We start from the raw sequence: 25218 nt of genomic DNA on the forward strand, positions 1-25218 counted from the left end.
TGTGCATTATTTAAGAAGTATGCAGTAAGGGAACCAGTGCTGTGTGCCAAAAATGTTGCGCCGCTCATAAAGGTTTTCATCTGCAAGATGTTTCTCATCTGACAGGGGTAATTGAGTCTGACATACTGCTTGATGATGTCAGAGCTCTACCAATCCCCTGCAGGAGTTTGCTCAAATCTTGACACCTGAAATGTGTGTGTGTGTGTCTGTGTGTGTGTGTGTGTGTGTGTGTGTGTGCGCGCACTGTGCATGTGTATATTGATGAGCACAATGCTACAGCAGCTTATTTCACTAGCTGTCATTAATACAACACACCTTGTGTGCAGTTCTTATCTTTCTGAAGAAGACCTCAAAGAAAAAAGAAAAGACAAAGCAACATCTATGTACTTGACATAAACCTTCTTGTAATTGCAGGCACTACAGATATAGCAACCTTAATAAAGAGCTTCACATTTAAAATGAATTAAGCCCAAGATATCCTGCTCAACATGAGAGCAAAATTGAAAACTAATTTACTGTGCAGTTATAACCGAAAAGATAGCTCAACATCAAAATCAGAACATGTGATATTAATAATGTGTTACTAACAAGTATCGCATTATGCTGTTCCCTGTTCAACTGTCTAGAAAATAAATTCACTGAATGCACTTACAGATTAGAGAAAGTTTGATCTAATGGGATTTTACACAATGTGCAGAATGAAAAGACTTATTGATCTCAGACCAACATTTCATCTGGAGATGACTGCAGAAAGTACATTACAACAATTAAATTAGGTTGTGATCCACAGGCCAGTTTTTGAGTAAAAATATACCATCAAGAATCATGGTAATACCAAAAATCCATCGCCATTAATACTTTCACAAAAACTGGAGTATAGTTCAACACAGTTGCAGTTGCACAGAAAATTATACAATTTGGCAAAATACAAGAGCACACTGCCTTCCTTATGGGCAACAGTCCTGTATTATCATACTGAGTATCCGCCACACAAAGGAGAACTGAGGTCAGGGGTAGTGTGCTTGTTTCCCAGGGAACACCAGTGCTTAGAGAGTATACTGTTCTTGGCTGGAATTTTCAAAGTTCCATTCATGAAAGAACAGTTTCTCCAGCCCAAGCCAAACAGGCCACAGCCTTATATACTGTGGTTTCTGAGGCGACACTGTGGGATTCTATTACACCACATTCGGCAGGGACACTGACTGGACTGCGTCAGACTGAGGTAACAGCAGAGGTCATGTAGTCATCCCTGAAAGTTCCATAAACTTCAATAAAAAGCCTCTTAAAAACCTATTAGGGTCATGGATAGTGACATTTCAATTTCCTAACTTGGAAATTTGGAATTAAAAGGTTGCTCATAGTCTTAAGAGCAGAGATTATAACTGAATACAGCATTACCTGTCCTGATTATGACTGAACATGCCACATATAGAAAATATAGAGACAGAATAAATGAATTATGAAAGCCTTTAGACAATGATTTGTGGGAATTCCTTTTTTGTTTGTTCTGCAAGCTGCAGTCAGTTTATAGCAATTTCTCAGTCACCTATTCAATACCCCTACACATGTTAGCCATTTTCCACACAGACTACAATTTCAAAATATGGAAAATACCCCAAGGATACATTTATGGTACTTGAAGGTTTTGAGATAGTTCCAACTGAGGGGATAAAAGGCATCTTCCTGTTCTTTAATGACTTTGTTAGGAATGCAAGCAGTATGTCAGTGTGTGCACTTTTATTTATCAATATCATGTCTTAAAGCAGTCGACATAATCATAGTAAAACTGGTAATATTTTTTAAGCACATCATTTCCAATATGCCATGACCAATTACCAAATGGACAAAAAAGAATTAAAATCTCGTTCATGTTAGACAAAATGCTAGGAACAAAACCGTCTGACAAGAACAGTGAAGTCACCACAATGAAATTTCTCTTTTGTCACAACACAAGCGCACTTCAACTTGGTTCCTTCTGGCAATCACGTTTTTGAACACGGGCAAAACTCACAGCCAAAGGCATAGGCTGACCAGGTGTTTTTCCATATTACTTTTGTTCTCCAAAATGCCTACTTCATCAAATAGCAGACAAGGGCAGTTTCCCCTCATCCATCAGCATCTTACAACATATCAAAAGCCTTCATCAGGCCCTGGGGCACTTTCCACCTCCAATGCTCCTGTTTCTCACCATGGCAATGCGGGAAACAGGAGGCGTCTGTTTCATTACAACCGTAAAACAGAATGAATGCACATCCCCTTGGCAGAGTATTTATTCATTTACGAATGCTGGAGTCAAATTCAACAAGAAGACTCAGCAAGAGGCACTAATGATGTGTGGCACAGACAGCCCAGTTGCTTCAGTCTCTGAGATTTCAAACAATATTCCCCTGGATCCACATAATATTTGTCATTAAATTTTATTTAGAGTTAAATGTAGGTGTTACTATTTTGTTCACAAATACAGTTTGACCAGTTCAGTGATTACCAAACTTTGGTTTTTAAAATGTTAATTGAATCCACGAGTGTCTTCATATAGGTCTGAGTCCGGCAAGGACTGAATTTACCAAGATATCTATAGAATCGTATCAGTGACCAGATGTTTAGAGGTACATGATAGTAGTGCACAATACCGAACATCAAAAGAACCGCTTCCTCAAATTGTCCAGATGAGGAAACCCTTGGCTGGGCTTCTTCTAATTGAGAGGTGTTAAACAAGAGAAATGCTGGGATGTCCCAGGCCTCTGAGCTGATCTGACTGGATCTAAAAAAACTCACCTTGGGCCCAGGTAGACCAGGAAGGCCAGGATTACCATGCAGACCAGGTGGACCCTGTAAACCAAACAGAAGCAATATAGCATTACACATCAAAACATATACTACATATTTTTATTAAAATCAGAAAGCTTTTTAAGTGTAGTTGGCAAATGACATGGGCAGTGGAAGTACATACAAACATACAGAAAATGCATCTATGCAAGATTTTTTCCTGGTGAAAGAGAGAGAAGGTGTCATCATTTTGACATTTTAAGAACAATTACTGTATCTTTAGGAAAAATGATAGTATTAAAGACAATGTTGATGTTATGTGATACAGCGCACATGCGCCAAACGCTCTTTCCCCTCTCAGTGAAGGAATGTGTTGTATAGAGGCAGGGCAGCCCCACATCTGTCTCCCTGCTGCTTCACACCGCTTTCTGCGCTGTCGTCCCGAATATCCTGTAAACTCTGCAGTCAAAGCACCATAAGACCTGATGCCCTTTCATTTCAACACATTAAGATCAAACACTTACTAGTACTTAATGTAAGGGTTGGGGATAGGCTCTGGCATTTTCTAGTCTTAGCAGATTTCCTGCCCATTACACTGATTCTGCCACAACCTCTTTCAATCCCTCCACCTATGCCTATTATACACATTCATGAATGTTCTGCATTTCATGGTGGCAACCATGTGGGATTTTCACCATAATATCAAGCCAGGCTATCCTTAATGTAACTTCTTCCTTCACCAGAACCTTTCACAAACTTTATTTTATGAGCAGATGTTTTAACAAGGATTTTCTTTTAAATGTGCTACCATCCGCTGGGAATGAGCTCTCTGGGAAACTGTTGCAGAAAGGAACATGAAATGTGGATCCAACTCCCTCCCCCATGTCCACCAGTGTTACCGCCCACTGCATTTTAGCATGCCCGTTTTCCATGACGCTATCCTGCATTAGGATACAGTGTAATACTACATGCAAACCATATGACTTCTCCACAGCTGACCTGTAGATAACTTTAACGGCTTGCTTCAGGGTCCTTGATTGACATATAGCAACTACAAAGAGGAAGACCAACCAACTTCAGCTTTTATCACCTCTCCAAAGGTTATTGAAAGAAAAAAGAAAAAAGTGTGAACAACACAGCTGTGCCATGAAACGACTACAATGTGGACATCCGAAAATGTCTGCAGCCTTTTGGTCTGGTAAAACCTTCAACAAGAAGGGCCAGTACGATGATAGGTCATGTTACTGGTGCCATTATATGCTTTCATCAGACATATTTTCTTTTATCTTCATATTTTCTTTACGATGTTTCATAAAATGTGGAGGCCTCCAGAATCAACAGAAATGCATCTTCAAAGTTACATGATGCCACTTCAGAGCACTGTTCTGACAGACATGAGCTCCATAGGCCCAGGGAGATATGGAGCTTTCTGATTTCATTAGGGCATGATTCACCACCTTGCTGCTTAAGGTACAGACAACAAAAGTAAATCAACACAACCTGTGTTTTGATACAGAATCATCTCTTTAGTTTCCTTTTTTACTGTATGTCTCCATTGTTTATATATATAATCGTAAGCAGTTCAATCAGCAATTTTGTCTTACTTCTTAATATGTTTTCTTTTTTGCTAAAGCATTGCAATAAGACAGATCAGATAATGTCAGATAATACTGAAATTCAACAACCTGAAATCCTTGATTATTGTCAAATTAAAGTGGGTAAGAAGGGTTCACAAAGGAAAAACTTGCTCATTTAAGTACTGCTGTGTACAATTCTGGCTGAAGCAGGAAAGAAGTCTAGATTCTGTATCTCATGATGTATAAACCTGACCCTCTTCATTTATCAGAAGCATAAGAAATCTGTATTTGCAACAAAATAGCAACGTTTTTACAAATTCAGGTGTAATCTTTAGTCATGCAGTGACTAAACCCCAATGACTCCATTGACAATAACTGATATTTGGTTTTCCAGATTCAAAACATATTACAAATTAAAATTAATAAAAGTTAAAACTAGTGCGCTCCACCACTGCCACTGAGGCCATACGGAGACACTCTTATCATTACAAAGCAGACAGGAATTTCTCCTGTCCTCCCTGGGCTGACTGAGAGAATCCATGGAAGTAGTGGGGGAGCTGATCACTGCCAGGGGAGAGAAGGTAACATGACTGGATAACGTACAGCACAGCAGGCAAGAAAAGCAGTCTATACTTACTCGAGGTCCTCTTTTTCCAAAAGGACCAGGCAAGCCAGGGGGACCTGGAGGACCCTTCAAGAGAGAAACAGAGAAAGAAGAAGAGGCTCAGGTACTGACAGGCAAACAAACTTGACTGTTCTTCTCATGTTGAAACAGACTTAATGTTACAGGTGTTCTCTAACACGGTAGGTGGGGTCTAAGGCTTTGCTGGATATAAAAAAGAGCTGTTTAAAAGAGTCCCCCAGAGGCTGACCCCTTGTGTTTCCTAAATGGGAGTGAACATTTATGGCCCAAGGAACTATGTCTGCTGTCTTGTTGCCAGACCGACTCAGCAACAAGAGCAATATCATGTTTCATCATGTTGTGAATAAACCATCATTGCATAATTTGTGTTTACAATACATTTTCTAATGGAAAGATAAAATTGGAAACACAACTTTGGCATCTTTTTGTTCCAGAAAGACATAACCCATCTCATTCATTCATGAGGTGCTGTTCATCCCAAAACTGTTAAAAGAGTGATAATAAGAAAATGGGAAAGAGGATGTTTACAGACATTTAAACATTACACCAGGACGTCCAGCCCCCTGCTCATTCATATGGACTCACCATATTACATGTTTGCGCTAAACCTGTGTTTATTGCCTTTTCCAGTAAGAAATAATTCTCTCACAGAATCTCCAGCAGCAGAATGGAATAAATGAGCATTTTAATAACTGAGTGACACTGCAATCCATTAAAAAGGAAGGGTCCTTCATCGTTGCAACCACTCTTATTAATAGCTGCCTTTGGCTGTAGAGAGTACCAAATATGCAATGCTTGATGTCACTGAGTAAATACTGGCCAAGATTCCTTGGCAGAAGGATGCTAAACTGAAAGAGGTCTAGTCTTTAAAATGATGAAAGCAGTTTATATGTTCCTAAGATAAAAAGCCCTGGATATGAAAATATACTGTCTGAAAATGTCTAACTCAGTCCATTTGATGGCACCTGTGTTTTGCAGAGATTCAACAGGGTGCTGAGTAATGCACTACTTTCAGTCGAACTCATAAATACAGTATTAACAAACCATACTGAGTTTACCTGAAGACATACAGACAATTTTACAAATCATGATTGTCTCATTTTGAGCTATTAAATATATTCATCCATCTGTTTCAAATGTCCAAGCTACTTGTGCTTAAAAACTCAAGACTACAAATGGGCTTTGTCAAACTACACTTCTTGACTTCATGCAGAATCTAGGCAGAGTTATGAGCTTTGTTACTCTGGGACATATTAAGAGAATGATTATGGTTTCTTCAGATATCACCTAAAAAACTGGTGAGTTCATGACTCATTTAGCAGTTTTGTGGTTATAGCTGTGTCAGCACAAAGATTTTAAAATGCTGTTGCACCCACTGCCTCTCTGCTGAGTAAACAGTTTGTTGGACTGGGGTAATGACCCATCTGTAGACTAGCATCCTGTTTAGGGGCTATACTTGTAACTCAATTAGTTTCAAACAACTGTAAAGGGAATGACCTCTAAACAGGCTAAGGAGCGGATTCCCACTAGTGTATAAGACTACTTGTAATACTGTCTCAAATTTGTTTTTGATTTTAATAAGCAGGAATGCAATAAGCTGGACTGAAATGACCCCCTAAGTAATAACCCTCAAAGACAGCTGAAGCCATTTGGATCCTTTGGCTTCTTTGTCTCACATTGTGTTTCTGATCGTATTTGTTCTGAAAAGTCCCTTCAGGAGCCCCTACTCATTATGCCAGAATCAACCACAGAGAAGCACCAAAAGGAGATAAAACAACACCAACAAGGTATGAACAGAAGATCTGATATCATTTGGATCCCTACTTCCAGTTTAAGGCAATACTTTATATGTTGTATTAGAATAAATTTGTAAGGAGTAAATATGAAGAGGATATCCTTTTTCAAGCAGCCTTTGTGTTCACCCAGCTTCATAATACAGCGCTTTTCATCTAGTCTCAGAGGGCTTTACAGTGAACGGGAGACAGGGATCTTAGACCCTTTATAGTTAATCAGTTTGACTGATGTCTCATTTTACTGACTTTTCATATCTCCTTAGTCAAACCCAGAGTTTTTAAGATGCTCGGTTTAATCCCTGACATCCATCTAAAGATAGAAACAAACTGGAGTTGTAGAGTATTATAGGTTTACTTACAATAACAACTGAATTTAATCATGTTTATTTTAGCTGATCCTGAACTCAATACAGATGTGTTGAAGTATTTTGCATATTGTCCAGTAAGGACAGACACTGATGACACAAGGCATAATTTTAAATGTCAGATATTCAACAGTAAGCCTAGAATTATACGTGTAGGAAAGATAACTGGAAGACAAATACATTCACAGTAATTGATAAAAGCTTTGGTTTGTCTGCACATAAGGAGGAGAATAGTAAAGCAGAGCAATACACAAGGGACAGAGAAAAGGAGAGCATATAAATGACACAAGATACTGCAGATGTGTCAGCTCAGGGTATTATGGTATTTTGAAACAAAACTAGATCTGTATCCCCCTTGTGTAAAAGATGAAATAAAGTAAGTCGTTATGGTACCTTGCTAGCAAGCATGCTAACCAGCATTTCCGCTAGAAAAAAAATGGAAAAAAGATTTCAATTTCCCGGACATTTTGGAGAAATGCCGGTCAAATATTATCTGTTTATAATGAGCTTAAAACAACTCATTGGCAGGCTTTAAAGAATGACATCATCAAGGCCCATATTTAGGCTACAACATGTTTATTAAAAAGTAGGCTACTTCAAATAAAATAAATTCAGTAACGCAAAATAAACAGGGCCTAAATAACGTTAGGCTACGACACAAGCCTACTTGGTAACAAAAAAATTCCCCATTGTCATTTCACTTTTTACGTTGTCTCGCAGCAGCAAAGCGTGCTGCTGCAGACTTGAAATCAAAGGTGTCAAGTGTCTCTCCACAACTTGCGATGCAGCCTATAACGGTCTCAAATAAAATTAATGTTGATTAAAAATAGAAGGGTAGTATAGAAATTTTGTTTCAGTGTTTTAGGACATTTTGTTTAATTCAAATTGTGTTTGGAGGGAATTATTTTTATCGGACATTGTGACCGGAGAGATTTAAATTTGTCGGACTTTACAAGATTTCCCCGGTCAAAGTCCGGTAATTACCGGACAACGGAAACGCTGCTGCTAACCAATTAACAGAAATCAACAGATTGTAGATAGCTGGCGCACACATCTGGTTCACCTAGCTAGCTGTCCAACTTACAAAGCAACTAGTTATCCAACTTCCAAGAGCTTTAGCTAGAATAGCTGCTATAGCAGACATACATGTTTGAGAATGCTCTAGCTATCAACTACAAACACTGCTGCCACAAACAACGACATGTGAAATCTGAGGTCAGTGATTTACTCACGGGGCCACTCCTCAGCTAATCATACTAGACATGCTTAAAATGGCCATTTCATGTATATCGACTATTATTTTTGGCTGAATTCTAACCAATCACACCAATTAAATTTCCTAGCAGCACTCACACGTCACACCTAAAATTAGCCACTGGCAGAGAGTTTCCAGACTATCTTCCCTTTTTTTCCTGGAGAATTATGATTGAGGACTAGATGCTTTTCAAAGTAATATGTGATGTTATGATCTATCTGTTTTTAAAGCTAATTTAAGTCTTGTAATCAAACAAGAATAATTAAAATCATAAGTGTGCCTCAGAGGAAGAAAGGATGGTTGAAAGGATTTGGAAATCATGCCAACAGAAGCTGAAGTCTTCTATTATATGACTGTGTGCTCAGTGCAGAGTATTGAAATAGAATGTAAATAGAGAGGAAGTTTTCAAAACAGAAAAAATAAAGAAGAAATTGAATTGTTGAAAAAACAACTGCTTGGTGTTCTATAAGTATGCTATGTTTTGTCTTCACTGTGAGAATAGTTTTACTCTCACGTAGAACTCTGTTTAAAGAAAAGGAATATTGTTTTTGTTAATGTTGACTGAAAGAACTGACACCCTCCATTCCTTGTACTCTACTGAGAAAGGGAAGTGCAGTATCTTCTCAATCTGCTGTGAGGATGACCTTGTGGGCATGAGGAAATAAGGACAGTTTACAAGCATCAACATCTGGTGAGGAATTCCTGCCCAGCCTGTGCTGCCCACCCAGAAAAAAAAATACCTCTGTGCTATTTCAAGGGAAAAAAGGATTAACACAACAAGATATTGCCACCGCTGGCCACACAAGGCTTCCACAAAGAGCTGACAATGTTTAAAAGTGTGTGCCTACTTTTTAAATCCATATTCATACTTTATATATCAATTTGTGCCTTCACTGTGGGAGAAAACTTTGCCCCAAAGGGAATAAAATGCTTCATGAAGTAAATTTTTTGAAAATGTCACAAACAAAAATACTGTATAAGGCACAGATGTGCAACCATTTCCAGATGCAAGAAATATGGAGAGGTGAGCATACATAACCACCCATCCATACAAACGTTCAAATAGTAGAAAAAGTTTTTCATGATTTACATGAAAAGAACTTTCATTAACATTCTCCACTTTATCTGACTGTCCCTAAAACTGTCCTTAGCCATAACCATAAGAAATGGCCCTTTGTGATATTTAAGTTAAAGAGATGACATTTTTGTTGAGGATTATAGAGGATTTCCTCACAGTATGACTCAGTACAATGACACTGATTCAGAGCAATGAAATAAACTTCCTGAAACTGAACTCCAAAGTTCTGAAAAATTCAACCGACTGACATTTCAGACATCAATGATCAAGATTCAAATGGCCTTGGCCAGACTGTCAACTTCAACCCATCTCATATAATGGTGACTCATCAAACTACATCTTATGTCATACACAGGGGATTTTGGAATATGACACAGGTGACAATAACTTAGTATCACATAAAACACTTTATCCAACATGATTTGCATCTGTAATAAATGACTGTTTACAGAACGCAACAATTAAAAAGCTAGAGGAACACTCAAATATGTATCTCAAGGTGCCTCTCAATACAGATAATTGCTCGTATATTGTATTACTACATATCACATTCTCAGGACTCTTTAATACTAGGCTTCCACGTCTTAGTTTCTACATGAGGACACTGAAGAAAAGATCTGTATCTCTGATGTGGCAAGAGTTGTCTTCTATGTATGGGATTTACAGTCATGACTTCAAATGTGAAGACAGCCTGTTGACTGTAGAAATTTCTTTCAGTGAAGCCTCCAGGCCTGTTTACGTTGCCTTGTTTGATACTTCTTCTCATGTGTAGCTGGGCCATACAGACCTGAGCACAAATCCAGTTATAAATTACCCTATCCTTGCTCACATCACAGCACGAGCCACTGGCAATATTTCAAAAGCAAAATGACATGTGTTATTTTAACCACCTGTTGATACATGAAAAAATAAAAGCACTTGGACAGGCTATCACCTTGCTTCTAAATCAATATGCAGTGCTGCCAAAAGTTTTTGTCGCTTTTTTTCTGGAGCGTATTTGAGTGTGTGAGTAATACTGCCATATGTGTAAGAACAGTCAAAGCAGTCATAATGACCATAAATTAGTACTGATTGCTTGCATTCTAATTGCCGAGCACTCTTGTGCACTCTGCACTGACTTGCAGGGGCAGTACATTTGTAGATAAGTCCAAGGACTGCACACGTTTGTGGAGGCAAGTACTCACCGGAGGGCCTGGTTCTCCTTTTGGGCCTGGAAGGCTGTCATAATAGAAGGGGTAGTCTGCGTCTTCGTAGCCATAGTCATAATTTCCCATATCATAGGCTTTTTCGTAACTGTGTTCCTCAGAATTGTCCACTCGGTATTGGTTCTTGTTGTTTTCTCGGTATAGTGTGGTGTTGACTTTCAGCTGCATTTCCATCAGCTCGTCAGTAGGCTGCCGAGGCCTGCTGCTGTTTCGCAGGCCTTCCTTGATTTGGCTCTGCCTGACAGGCGAGATCAGCCCAGGGGTGGCCTCAGTGGCCCTGGGATTCCCGAGGGGTCGCTGGCCCTCTGTGTCATTCTCAGATGGACTCCCCTCAGACTCTTCAGAATGCTTGGAACCGGTTGTACTCCTGGGCGAGATCCCCAAGGTGGTCTGCATGCCGCCCAATGCCGTGGAGGAGCCCCCTGCCACTGTGCCGAGGTGCTGTGACAACGTGGACACCTCAGCACCAGTTCTCAGGTCAGGCATCAGGGTCGTTGTGGATTTTAAATGCTGGTGATGCCTCACGTAGCTCTCAAGGGTGTAGACAGGGGCATCTCGAATTTGGGTAGCATTCCTCTGCTCCCAGGAGCCTGATGGCATTGTGGGCCTGATCTGGGGATCCAGAGAAGGGAGGCCCGAGGCTAGAGGGCCATCTGATGCAGTTAGTCGAGATCGATACGTGTCAGCCAGACGACACTGCTTTTTAACATAGTCGCAATAATGCGTGGCTGCCTGGGCAGAAGGGTAGATGTCCAGCTGGCATATTGCACCTTCAAACTGGACAGCTTTCAAGTTCATCCTTCCTAAGGTGAGCAGGCCATCAGAACCCAGCTTCTGAGGCCTGGACAGCGTCTCTTCGCTGTAATGCACGCCTCCACAGTCCGCGTGGAAGGACACGGACCGTGGCCGGACACCAATGGCAAAAGAGTGCCACTGCCCGTTGTGCACATTGTACTTAAAGTAGACGGATGTCTTCTCGGCGATGTAAACCACCACCTTCTTTGGCAAGAGCTGAATGCCAAACTGCAGTTTATTTCTGCTGTTCTTAATGCTGAAAAGAAAAGCATTGTTAGCTCGCCAGGAGCTTAGGCTCACAACAATGGAGAACTCCTCTCCGATCTCAGCAGGGAGGAGACCAGAGGTGGGAGCTTCGATGTATGCATCCCTCTGGAGGATAACTCCAGCTCCCGAGAGAAGGACACCCTGAGGGGGCGGCGAAGGAGAGGACGATGGGAGAGCAGTCTCCCTGGAGGAGTGGCTCTCTTTGCTGCCTGTAAGGCCCAGCTGCTGAAGAAGATCTACACCTGTGGGAAGAGAAAAGAGAGAGAGAGAGAGAACTTGAACAGTCAGTCTCTCTCCACTTTAAATGCTAAAAACTTTCTAAATGACAGGAATTGTCTTCTCTGTAAAAGTTGCATGGGGGAGGTTCCCTCAAGGCTCTCTCCTCTGCTGACATCACAGATTACCCCTAATAACACTCAAATTCCCACTGAAGCATATGGACTACAGATGAGAAGTGGGGAGCTAGGCTGGAACTAAAGAAGCACGGAGAGAAACCATACCTTGACTGACTTAGATTCCATGAAAGTGTTTCATGATACCTTTGAAAGACTCACATATTTGAATTAGTACATTTTATTTTTTCCAAGCAAGGTAAAGTTTAGGATAAACTGTGTTTTAAATGTCCTTCTGTTTATGAATACGTGATCTGGATTATTTTTAGCTCAAGGTGAACTTCACATTTTGAACTTCTGTTGTGAATTTCCAGAGACACTGTTACTCTGACCCTGTGTATTAGATTTACAGTAATTCTAAGAGCAATGTTCCACTGTCACACACACTCTCTTGATATTTCTGCAGCAATCACATTTTTCACTTCGAAGATCAATGCCGAATGCTAATAACGGTATGTCATTTTGCTGTACATGTAATATACATAATTTGCATTATTCTTTACTATAAATAGAAGCCCCCAAATGTATTCATTGAGAAACTGCTACCACAATCTAAGTACACATATAGTGTTTTTGAACAGATTAAAATAAATTAAAATAAGTGAAATTGTAATAACACCAATTCCATAGAAAGTAACACAGTAATGTTTGACAAATGATTGAATGCTTTTTAAATTAATCCAAAGAAGGCATTCACAACTTGTAATTATTTAAAAATAAAATTCTAATACTGCAAACCAGCATTAGTTTTCTATTGTCTAAATGCTTTTTTGAAGATTCTGGAACTTTATGGAAGTGTCTGTCTATGTAACATCTGTGCTACCAACAAAGTCACAATCCAGAAAGAACTGTATAGTAGCACTCACCACTGTGGTTAATATCAGAGATCTGTCTGTACATTTCAGACTAATTTCGGGGTCATAAACTCAACACTCAGATGATATATAAAAATATTCACATAAAGCTCATCCTGCCAGCTTTCACTGTCTTGTTGCTTATCAAGAAGTTCAGTGTTACTGGAAGGGGTAGAGGATACAAAATAACTTGAGGTAAAATGAACACAAAATGAAGAGGTGAAAACAGTTATATTGCATCTCAGTTACATCTGGGACCATGTGGTCATATGGCACACAAAATGGAGTTTGACAGACAAGCTCCTCAGCAGTATCCTTTCACTCCAAAAAGGTGAAGCTCGTGTTGAAAAACATTTAATTCCATCTATGAAATTGGAGATGGATCTGTTTCACTCTAATGATATTTTGTGTCTTCTGGTTCTTGTGTCCTTGTTGAAACTGAAATATGGATTGCAATGTACACAGTATCAGTACATTTCGGATGTTATAGCACCAGGACATATTCTGCCAAAATATAATCATGTATATTATAAGAGCTGTACTACAAAAGGAGAATGCTGGTCTCCTGAGTTGCTCAGTGGTTAAGATGTGCACGCTGAGCTATATGCTCATTTTATCCCAGCCATGTTATCAGTGGAGGATGACCAGTACACAGCAGGACCACAGCAGCGGAACAAATTGGTACCGTTTCTCTGGGGAGTGGGGGTGGGTGCGTTGGCAGTGATTTTTCGTCTCGGCACCCTGTGACTCATCGGGCACCTGCAGATTGCTCAGATGATGTGAATGAAGCTATGCCCATCCTACAATCAGCACTTTGTAGTGTGCTGGGTGACTTGTGGGACAGTGTGGAAAATGTTTGCAGTTGGAGTCTGAGTGTATCAAAGGATTGCATTGGCTATGCCCAGCAGTCTTGTATGAGTGCAGTGGTTGTAGTGAGACAGTTATATATAGATACATTTATGTGTACATTGCTGCTCTGATCATACTGGGTACTGTAAATATCTTACATCTTGTCATTTAGTTACATAAAAAATTAGGAGAAAATCTCTAGTGGAAAATATTTGAATGCATAGTTAGCTAGCTAACTTCCATAGCTTGGGGCCCTTTTAACACAGATATTATAGGATTCAGCTGCGAGTGAATAGCAAATCTAGACTGGAGATATCATGTTTTGACCTTGTTAGCCATCAATTTACATACAACATGATAATCTTTTTCAACCGAAAATGACTGGAAAAGTGTTTCACAAATGGTTTTGTTTATTTCCACTGACATTAACTGCTATAGTAATAATATAATTAATCTTTCAGTGTTATCAGTCTTTAGTCAGCAAGGTAACTGGCTTTTATGCACAATCAAGATGGCTACCATAAGTGTTTTATGCAACCAACCGGCTAAAGTAACACCACACTGGTACATCCCTATTGGTTGTACGAATATTTCAAACAAATATTTCATAGAAACATTTAGAAGTACTTAAAACCATAGTTCTGCAGCAAATGGTACTGTACAGACATGGGATAAGAGTAATATGTTTGGCAGAAGATGAAATTGAAGCAAGCCAAAAGTTGCTGTGTCCATATAGGACTAAGGAGAGGACGTGACTGTGTTCATGGAAGTGCATAGTATCTTCAGTGGATCTATATGCAGATATGTCCTTGACATTCTTTGCCCGAGGTAACGTCAGCCTGGATTCCAATTAACCTGTCTCATATGTGAAGACAAGCTTCTTTCGCCTTTAGTCTGCATTCCTCTAAAGCTGGGATGAATTGATTCAGCCTGTAGTGGGACCCACATTGAATAATTAGAAAAAAGCTTCTGTGTTAGCCCTTGACTTCTGCCAGCACCAAATTAAATTAATTTTGCTTGTTGCTTCTAGTTTGAAAAAATAATAATCACTGTCAAGGACCCAAAGCAGCCTTTTTTTCTACAAAGAGCTATTTGATGGGTTTATAATTATTCCATGTCTAGAACATTCTAAAAGGGCATGGGGTAATGACACAACAATCACTTATATAGACCCCTGTAGACACAACCAGCACCCTGCAGCATCAATCTAGCAGTGCTCCTGATTTTCAGTGCTCTCTTGGTCAGTTGTAGAATTACTTAACCATGACCATCATTTAAAAAAAAGCACATTGGATGTGTTCAGGCAATGCAAAATAGCCTCCAGTCTTACTCCCTCCTCCCCTGCAAAGTTCATGTGAGATGTTCATGAGAAAGTTTAAATACCAGACGAGAAGTTAGCTTGGAGAAACTGATATATACCTGTGCATTTCTTGGAATAACAGAACAAACACATTGCTGATGTGATTGAACTTGTGCGTGCAGCATGTGTTGATTTATGTTGGTTGAGGAAGGGGCCTGAGCTATACAGCTTGTGGTTAAGCAAAGAAAAGAGAAGCTCCATCTGTCCTCCCTCTTAAACACTTTCCACCGTATGCCCGCCTGTAAACTGATGACTATCATCCCTCCACATCAATCACATCTGAGAAGATAAAACTCTGTGCCAAAATACACCAAGCACTGTGCTGGCTTTTCATTTAGTTAGGCTAATCAAACATCCAAAATGATCTTGCAGTTTTAGTGAGATTAGGCTCTGTACCAGAGAAGATTCTCTTTTAAAAAGGGAAAATGCAAGTTGTTCTTTGACTGCCTCTACCTACATTCTGGGATCCAGAGAACAAGAGCGGACATGCAGGAGTGTTTAAAAAAAGAAAGGGAAGAAAAGCTCCTGCTTGCAGCTGTCCCTCTGAGAGGCAGACAACCCTGCCTTCTGCCTCAGCGCTGTGGCTTCTTTCCATGCAGCCTTATGCGCCATATAATTACCCACACATAATGACTATGGTAGAGCACTTTGACACAAGAAAGTAAAAAGCACTGATCCAGGACTACAAGACAGTCCAAGTCAATGGATCTTCTGTGCTTACAAAATAAGACCCCCCCCCTCCCCACATGAGCACTTGAAGAGTACATTTGCTATTGGAGGAGAATTTGAAATTATGAGATAAAGCAATAAAACAAATCCTATATATGAGATTATGAGATTTTTGTGACCTGTACCAAAAAACAGCAATGGCATGTTCTTTGGATAATGATAGCTGTATTCTTGGTAAGATGAATCCAATAATCTTGTTTGTTTTTATAGACCACAGTATTTTGTGGCTGGAAATGTAGAAAACCATAAACATGCCGGTTACAGTTTTAGCTGCATGAATTGCTTCATTGCATAGCTAAAATTGGATAATGAAATGCACAGTCTTGTGTGTTTTCTGTACAAAAAGCACACCAAGAATAATAATAAGAGAATTAATCTTATTAAATTAAATAATAAGATAATATCCTTTGCCCTTCTACAGAACACATTCATATTTTGTGCATTTTAATTACTGAACACTCCAGTCAAAGACTATATGACACCGTTTATTTTGCAGCTCATTAACATATGATGTTCAATGGGGCCGACAGTCTGAGTGCATCAAAATTTCCATTAAAAGAACCAGGGGTCTGGCTAGCAGCAGGCCCATGCCCACACAGCCCACGCAATTCCTGTAACAATCAACACTTTTCATCACAAGCAACGGCCCTCCGTGGAAAAAATGTTCCATAACCTCAGAGTTGTGTCTGTACAAGGAAAGGTCATCTTCCTCATTATGGATCTGGGTGTGTGGTCATTGCTGTCAGAAGCTCAGTGTCAGAGTGACCTGAGGACATTCCCTCAGAGCTGCAGTTGCTCCAGTCAAGGGGGAGAGGGGCAGAGGGTGCTCACCTTGTGCTTGAGAGTGTTCTTGTGCAAACAGTAAGGCTGTGCATATTGAGAAGAGCAGGAGGAGGGTTCTCCTAGAAGGCAAAAAAAGACACGTTAGCAAATGTGTGTTCAGAAAACACCCTACTGCCTTGACCTAACCCTAACCCTAAGACACCATATCTGAACCCACAGCACATCTACGTTGCTATACTGTATCATGAATGTGGATATTTACAATGCAGTAACATAATATCTAATTTTTGGAATGTCAGAGGCAACTGTTAAACATATTTAAGAAATTGAACTCAAACAGCTTCTCATATTGTAATATTCACTTTGACATGCTCAGTTTAAGCACTGTAATTTTCTTTGGCTAAGGCATACTCATTCATGCCCTGTTACTATTTTGAACTGCAACATTTGGTGGTTGTACAGTTAGGCATTACCTCTCTGCTTTTATCATATTTGGATGGACACATGAAAATTTCATTTAATTGATGGATTTATCATAAGACAGGATGATTGGACATGGCTTGTATCTACTTGTATCTGTCCTAATGCATGAAAGGATTTCAAATACCATGTGGCTAAGGATGATACAGTACTTCAGCTCAAACTAAATCTCAAAATCTAGCATTATCTTTGAAGGCCAGGGGTTAAGAATGACAGATGTTGTCAGGACCCTCACATTAACTTTTAAAACTTGGACAAGGAGCACCAAAGTAATGACTTATGTGCTTTGAAAACTAAATCCAAAAGAGCAATGATTTATTCTATAGCCTTCTGCTTTTCTAATTGTCTTTACTGCGTAGACCAGTCAGACCCCATCCTCTAGGTAACCAATAATTATATCCCTTGCTAACCTTGAAAAGCCCAACCCCAACGTGAGCATGTCCGCAGGCACACATTCCAGTATGAAACACTCTGCAAATCATTGAGTCAGGCGGTAAAACACAACCTCATGCTTTAAGAGTTAGCCACACCCGCATGCTTAACAGGAAGGGTTCACAGCTTACACTGTGAAATCAAGAATGACCATGGATAATATGGAAAATGCACTAACAACATATTTTGATAGCTATTTCAGAACCAAAATCTCTACCTGTTTAAGTACAGACAAAACAACTCAGAAATACATCTTTCCACAAATTGCTCTGAAAGAAAACAACCTACATTCATCCCCATTCAAAGTAAATTTAATTTACTGACATGGGCAATTTGTGGTAGCATATAATTATCCTGATTACCCAGTGAAAACAGAATGCCCTGCTGGAGTCTTGAGAGCGGGAACATAAACATTGGCCACAAGCATGGGTCTGCAAGCTTCTCCACATATGTACAAACAGTACACACTCAAATTAGTGAGCAGTCAATGACAGAGAGCCTTTGTTGTTGTACATTCAACTACACTACACACAGAGCACTACACACAGAACGTGACTCTACACAAACTAGTTAAATGCATACAGGTTATACATAGCCTATCAGCAGTACTTCAGAGCTCAAGTGCGCCCCCTGGATTCATGCCACTCCCTCACAGCATTGTTATCCAGATTTGTCGCAGCCACAAATCACAAGCCCACTCAGCCTGGCCCCTGGATTCAATTCAAACTCTGACTCAAATAAATGCAAATGATATATTTTCTCCAACACAAACAAATACATCTTTTCATTCAATTATATGATCACTGATTCCGCTAAACTGACGTTCAACTTCTTGAGTCTTTTGTTACCTAGAAATCCCACTTCATCATTCAAGAGCATCATTTTCATTCCATACAGATGAAAAGACCATGACAGAGGCTGAGTCAAACCTGGCAGAGGGGGGATATAGTTCAGGTCTTCCTCAGATGAAAAGGTACTATTGTAAAATGAACTACAAAAATATATCAAAGTAGTACACATCTCAGTAATATCCCCTTCAAACAGAAGTGGTGGGAAGATAATGGACCCTTTCAGAGGGTTTAATCAGGTACATTATAAATTATGACAAATTATGTTGCAAATTCTCTACAATTAGTTGCAAATGTAGTGAGGGGACAAGACTACAATTTCAGCACTTAAACTGACCTATTACATGATCACAACCATCATATCTAACCAAAGTGGTCTTCTACCTTTTACATAAATTGCTTCATTACTATCACCTGCAATTTGGATAACTCAGGTAATAGAAGCCTGCCGAGTGCCTAAAAAAGCTAAATGTAAAACAGTGAGGTAACTGGACTTTCAATTTCACTTGATAATGATTCAATGAAAAAAAAAATAATGCAGTAACTCATTCACTGTAATATTTGAAAATTTTTCATTTGTTCTTTTAAATGGGTACCAGAACTGTCACATCTTATGATTTACACTGAGGAACACATGAAGAAATCACAGGACAGAGTACAGAGGAAAGGACAGAGGTCTCCCTAAATCCCTCAATAATTCGGTGGGTGGCCTCCTTGTCAGAAGAAGTAAATTCTCCAAACTGCAAATTCAACCAAGTTTGTTTTCCCAGTTCAACATGGCCCAGTGGGTTCACACCAATGGAATAAACAAATGAAGCATGCCACCTGTCCAAGATGCTGCTGTGACATTTCACACAATGCACCAGCTGAGAAAATGGACACAAGTACACCAGACCAGCAGAACAGAAAGCATGTTTCTCTGAAAATCTAAAAATGAACAACATGATGATAAAGAAGTAGAAGAGAAAAAGGTACTGAAGCCACTTCCCATACATTTCAAAGAGAGGACATTAGCTATTATCTTATAGATTTAGCTATTCTGATATCTACTGATTCTAAAGGTACACATGTCACAGAAGTGGAATGGGCTTTCTCATAACAGCATTACAACATCCCTGCTTCAACACTACCTCCTCACTGAAGTTACTTTCTGTGTTGGGCTTTTTCCATTTAGATGATGCAGTTAGAGCAAGATGTTTTTATATTAATGTTTATACAGCAGATACTTCACTCAAACTTCAATTGATCTTTCTTGGATTTTGCTGGGAAGGAATTGTTCAAAGACAAATCAGTAGACAAGATCCACAGAACTCTCTCACATGACAGCAGTTTATGAGAAAAGTAGTTGAAAGGACAACAAAGTGACCCAAACAGCACTGTGTTGACCAAAGGAAATGCCACAATGCCGTAGTGAGTGCCATGCCACAACCATAAATAATTACCACTTTTAAACATGTGCATGAAAGCTTAGAAAAAAAACTGCAGTCCAATTTTGCTTTAAAAGAGGTCAGAACTTGGAAAAGTGCATAAATTCACAAAGACACTTGGAAGAGAAAGTAGTGGTCTACTTTTCCAAAGGGACTAGGCTGTTCAGTCAAATCCAGTAAACTCTCATTTACAATTATCTTAATAAGAAAAGGGTAATTATCCCAATATTACTGTTTAGAGTTAGCATGTGATGTTCTGAATTATAACAATTACTGAACATTGTTTTCCATGGCTAATTAACAAGATGCTTACAAAATCAGTTAGTAGCTACTTACTCTGAGTAGGTCAGTAACTTAACAAAAACACACTTTCATGTGTAATTTTCACTGAAACTCCCTTTCTTGAAACATTAAATGTAATTGGCTAAGTATATCAAATCACTAGCATCATGCAAGAATTGTTTATTTGTCTCCAAAACGCCATTACACATTTAGGCTCTGCAACACTGAAATGTACTCCAAACACAAAACTGTGTTTCATAAAGCCTGATAAAGATGCCCAAGAACTACAGGCATCTTTAGGGGACAACAAAATTATTTTTTCTTATCACACATGTGCTCTATCTAAAACAGACATTACACTCATTCTACATTGTGAGGCAACAGCATTCATGTCTATTTCCTTGTTTAGGTGTAACACATTTTGAGGCATCACAAATTAATTGAACTAAAGTCCTTTTTATGTAAAGCTGGTCTAACTTGGGTAATGTCATGCTCTATTGGAAACTAATGACCTTTTGGCAATGGTGCTTCCAATCTTTGACATCTCTATTATTTCTGAGACACAGCTGTCTCTACAGCAGAAGATCAGGCTTTGCCTCAGCTGACCTACAGGTGAAAAAATGATTTGGTTGGACTGAGAGTTATCTGCACGCTTTTTTCAGTGACCTACTTGAGATTGCAGAGGTGCTATGTTGGAGGCAGTCTAAAATTCATATGTGTTAATCCATACATCACTGGCCAGGAAAATGACCACCTTAAGAAGTCTGCATGGTGCACATGACTGACAAATGGTTTGGATGTAACATATTTAGTCCTATGTTCAATGTTGAAAAGATAAGTGTGTTACTGGAGTATGTTCTGCTTTGGGCATGCACTAACACTGGGGCCTTAACGTTTTCCTTTGAGACATTTTCAGTTTCCTTCATGCTGATTCTGAGATTGCTAACAGCCCAAGACATAGTGCAGTAAACCATTATCTCTTCCTCACTGCAGCTGTTAGATGTTTCACACCCATATCCACAACATGAACTCATTAGAAAGGCATTAAATTAAGTTAATACGCTATGGAAATAAACCAGGCAGTATTATCATCACCATCTCATTGACTTAAGGACCATTCATTCCACATCATAACTCTCAATGTGCGTAGTAATCATACCAGACTAAACTACAGCTGGCTAATTCCATGGTCTCCTCTCCCAAAACACTGAGATTGGTCACAGAGTCAAGAGGTCATCATAGTCTAAAGTAAAGATTTGCTTTGTCCACAAGACAGGGAGCAGACAAAGGACTGTGAGTAAACTTCAGCAGAGCTTTATTGGCATACCCTTTCCCGTCCATAGGAAGACCTGCAGATGTTTGGCTACAAACAGACAGAGATAAAATCACACTGACCGATCACAGAACCAGAAGCCCAATATTTTATCCAATGTTATTCACAACCCTACAGTTTGAAAGCCTAACAAAACACCCACTAATTATGTCAGCATATGCACAGGAATGGTCAAGATTCTGCAACATGTCTCTCATTCCAAATGTATTGTCATAATCCCAGATCATCCATACTTCTTCTGCACATGCCCATTGTTTTGCACACCTCTGGGCACTTCTTTGACCATCTAGTTAATGTAAGGAATGGTAACAGGCCTATTAATTTTATATACCAGGTTTGTGTTAAAGAGGAATGAGTCTTGTGTTGTAAAATGTCCAAGAGTATGTTTGGTCAAAGAAGACCGGTGGTACTGTTCCAAAGCCCCAGCTCACTGCTGGCTGTAGAGAGCAGGGAAAACAGTGTGTTATTGTTCCAATCTCTTGGAGCCTGTTTCTGCACACCTCAGTCAAAAAGTGACACAAACCACCTTCTTAGGGCTAAGGCGTTTCAATCATCCTTTATAAATGTGTGTAAATGGCCCTGCTCTACTCCTGAAAGTAATCTCATGGCTTCAGTAGTTTGTTCTGGTTCACTATGCCAGGTTCACTGTTCCTGAGCTATACCTTCCGGATCATGCATAAAAACCAAAACCACAGGGATCATGTACAATATATACACTTCGTCACAAATTAAATAAGTGTATGTTGCATACACAGTGACTTTAAAAAAGCCTCTCAAATATAGTTCAGCTCAACTGTCTCCCGCAAATGTCACAGTACCGCAGAAACCGCATGCCAAGATGTAAATATCCAATACGCACTTACATGTGGAATGTTTAGCCATAAGTGCTATACGCTTTCAGTCCGTGGCCATTAAAAATGCTTCCAATGCAGCTCTACGCGATTGGATACTGCAGGCTGTATTGTTGGGACTACACGCTACCCGTACATGTATAACATAATGAGAGGCTGAGGACCTCCGAGTTAGTGTTCCAATCATGCGTCCTTTGGAACACGTACGTATTCTAAACGTCCCGTTTTAACGTCTTTCATCGCGCCGCAGAACAAGTAGGGGTTTAAACCCCACGGTTTATTCCCATCATAATCTACTCTAAAGGTCTCATCATCTGGTCTCAATTACGTCTGAAACCAAGAGGAATTCACCCCAGGCTGGGTGACTATACATCTTCGCTCACGTAGCTAGCAGTTCATATATACACACATAGACACAACTTATAAGATATACGGGGATCCGGGGCAGAACTGGGTAAGAATTAAAGAAAACGTTAAATGAGTGTTTCGAATAGTAGCTGCCTGGTTAAATACATGCACCAGTTTAATTAGCGGTGGTTTATTTATTCCGAAGGAAACGGACAGTCCAGTATGCCAGACGCATCTATCTACTGAAACTTTAAGTGAGAACGCACCAAGAGCGACTATGCCCGATTTAGTTCATACAAATTAGGACAGAAGAACTGGAACCTACTCCTGACTTTAACAAGTGAATAGAGCGCATAAACCTATAGCACCTTTGAGACTGCCACATGTTTCACCAGCATGCAAAATCAATTTGATGACAAAACCATCACATTTTTAACCGAAATTGGAACTTTTGGAATACACCATGTTGCTATGCTCTTCGAACATCGGACTGTATTATACATTTCCCATTACGTATACACACGACAGAACTGACAAAACGTACAAGGTGGATGTAGAACCTGTTGATTCCATTTTTTATGCCCAGTGGTCCCGACCGGATCACCTACAAAACAGAGCTACACGCATAGGATTGACTAGCAGGTCAAAGCCAAGACCATTCTGAGGGCAAACATCATATTTAGCGAGAGTATTGCATGATAGACGAAGCGCTCCCTTTACAGGGATGTCCAATCTGAACCATACAGGGCACGCAATGATATGAATGGGTTGTCAAGCTATGCCTGCTGGTAACTATTTCTGTAACGATTTCTTATTCGCGGATGTAGCTTGCTGACAATGCTGCCTATTTTCTGTGGTTCATGGAAGAATGCCAAAAGATAACCTCAACAACACTGTTGTTTTAACAGAAATCCACAATCAAACATACTGTATTTGGGCTATCATGTGTGATCATTTACACATGCAAATTGCAACGCAAACTGGCGAAGTTATACTTTACATTGCTGACCACATTTACATTCGTTTATTATTAAAAACACATTTAACTTACGTTTTTGCTGTTGGAGAAATGTGTCCACTCCTTGTCCGTTGGGCTCCTAAATGCATTTGTATGCATTTGTCCAAGCAGCAGAGTTCTAAGTGAAAACAGAATTCCACGCAAGAGGATACCGGTTCATGAGCTATCCCTTAGTAACAGCCAAAGAGCTTAACTGACTGAAGACTGCCACCTCAGAATTTCCTCATTGTAGGGGAATCTAGCGAGCAAGATCCCCACTCACTGAAACTTTTCCCGTCTCCGTAGCGTTTGGTTGGGTTTCAGTGCCTTTGTTTAAGCAATGTGCCAGTAGCTAACGCACCTATGTACGGAAACCTATGCACCTAGCAATATGTGAATTCTATTTACAGAACGCGTATCACAATTCCCGATTCCCTTTTAAGTGAAATACAGTGTCTGCCACAATGAGGCTTCATGCACACAGGCTATTCCAGCTCCGTGCTGTACCTCCAGGCGGTGGTTTCTGCAGATGCCTTGACTTGCAATGTTGCAAGGGCAGCCGCATTCAACCCCAGTACCAGTTGGTGTTAAATTTCACCAGTTACTGACTTGTGACATCACAGATCGGATCGCCTTTTTGACTAGCAATCATCAATGGCTCCATTCATTTGATGTGCAATTGCTGAGCACATTAAGGCAGTAAAGCCACGTGTTTTATTTACTGTGAACATTTCAATTACCATTCATTCATTTGAAGGGAGAATTAAATCCACTCTCGGATGCACATACTATATAATATGCTACTGAATAAAACTATTATTGCTGAATGAGTCATTCATTTGTAAATCAAACAACCAAGAAGAAATGTGCATGTGCAAAGAGACCATAGCAGAAATGACTCTAAGTGGCATTTGTATCAGCATATCAGGTGTAAAAGGATTCTGGTACTTGGTGTTTTTAAGCCTGAACAGAGCATCGCAAAAGAAAACACAGCAAAACCATAAAAGAACATAGCAAATGTTGAAATGTGGGAGAGGGACTGGTCCAAAGTAAGTTTAAAATCGTTTCTCTAATGGGCTTAATGTCACAGTTTGGAAGTTATGTACTAAGGATCCTCTCATTCTATTTAAAAAAGTAATATATATATAGGTAATATATATATATATATATATATATATATATATATATATATATATATATATATATATAATGTATTTTATTTACTTTTTACAATTTAATACTGTATATGTCTGAACAAACCATTCTCAGCACCTTGTCCAATGTTCTTTCACAACCTAACTGCTTAAAAGGAAATGTGTTGCTGTTTTCCCCCTAAGAGGTAGAGATGTGTTTTGTTCAGACAGCGAAAGTAAAATTCCCAAGCTCCTAGCAATTTTCCTTTCTCAACACAGGGGAATATGGAGGCAAAGGTAGGGTGACTTCTTAGCCCCTGCCCAACACTTAGGGAAACAGGCTGCTCCCAAAGGGCCTCCCGCTAGAACAAACACC

The 25218-nt window shown here is 39.6% G+C and overlaps 1 protein-coding gene across 1 annotated transcript in view; it reads right to left on the reverse strand.

Moving 5' to 3' along the window:
- Nucleotides 1-23826, reverse strand: part of LOC118771616 (collagen alpha-1(XXIV) chain) — a 98860-nt gene extending 75034 nt beyond the window's left edge. Inside the window, exons 1-5 of the mRNA XM_036519609.1 lie at nt 23764-23826; nt 16760-16830; nt 10662-11986; nt 4981-5034; nt 2776-2829 (exon numbers count right to left, since the gene is read on the reverse strand). Of these exons, the coding sequence (XP_036375502.1) occupies nt 2776-2829; nt 4981-5034; nt 10662-11986; nt 16760-16830; nt 23764-23819 (1560 nt within the window). The 5' untranslated portion in view covers nt 23820-23826. The remainder of the gene's footprint in view (nt 1-2775; nt 2830-4980; nt 5035-10661; nt 11987-16759; nt 16831-23763) is intronic.
- Nucleotides 23827-25218: the final 1392 nt, after the last annotated feature.

This window comes from Megalops cyprinoides, chromosome 2 (genome assembly GCF_013368585.1).
Source record: "Megalops cyprinoides isolate fMegCyp1 chromosome 2, fMegCyp1.pri, whole genome shotgun sequence".
Lineage (NCBI taxonomy): Eukaryota > Metazoa > Chordata > Actinopteri > Elopiformes > Megalopidae > Megalops > Megalops cyprinoides.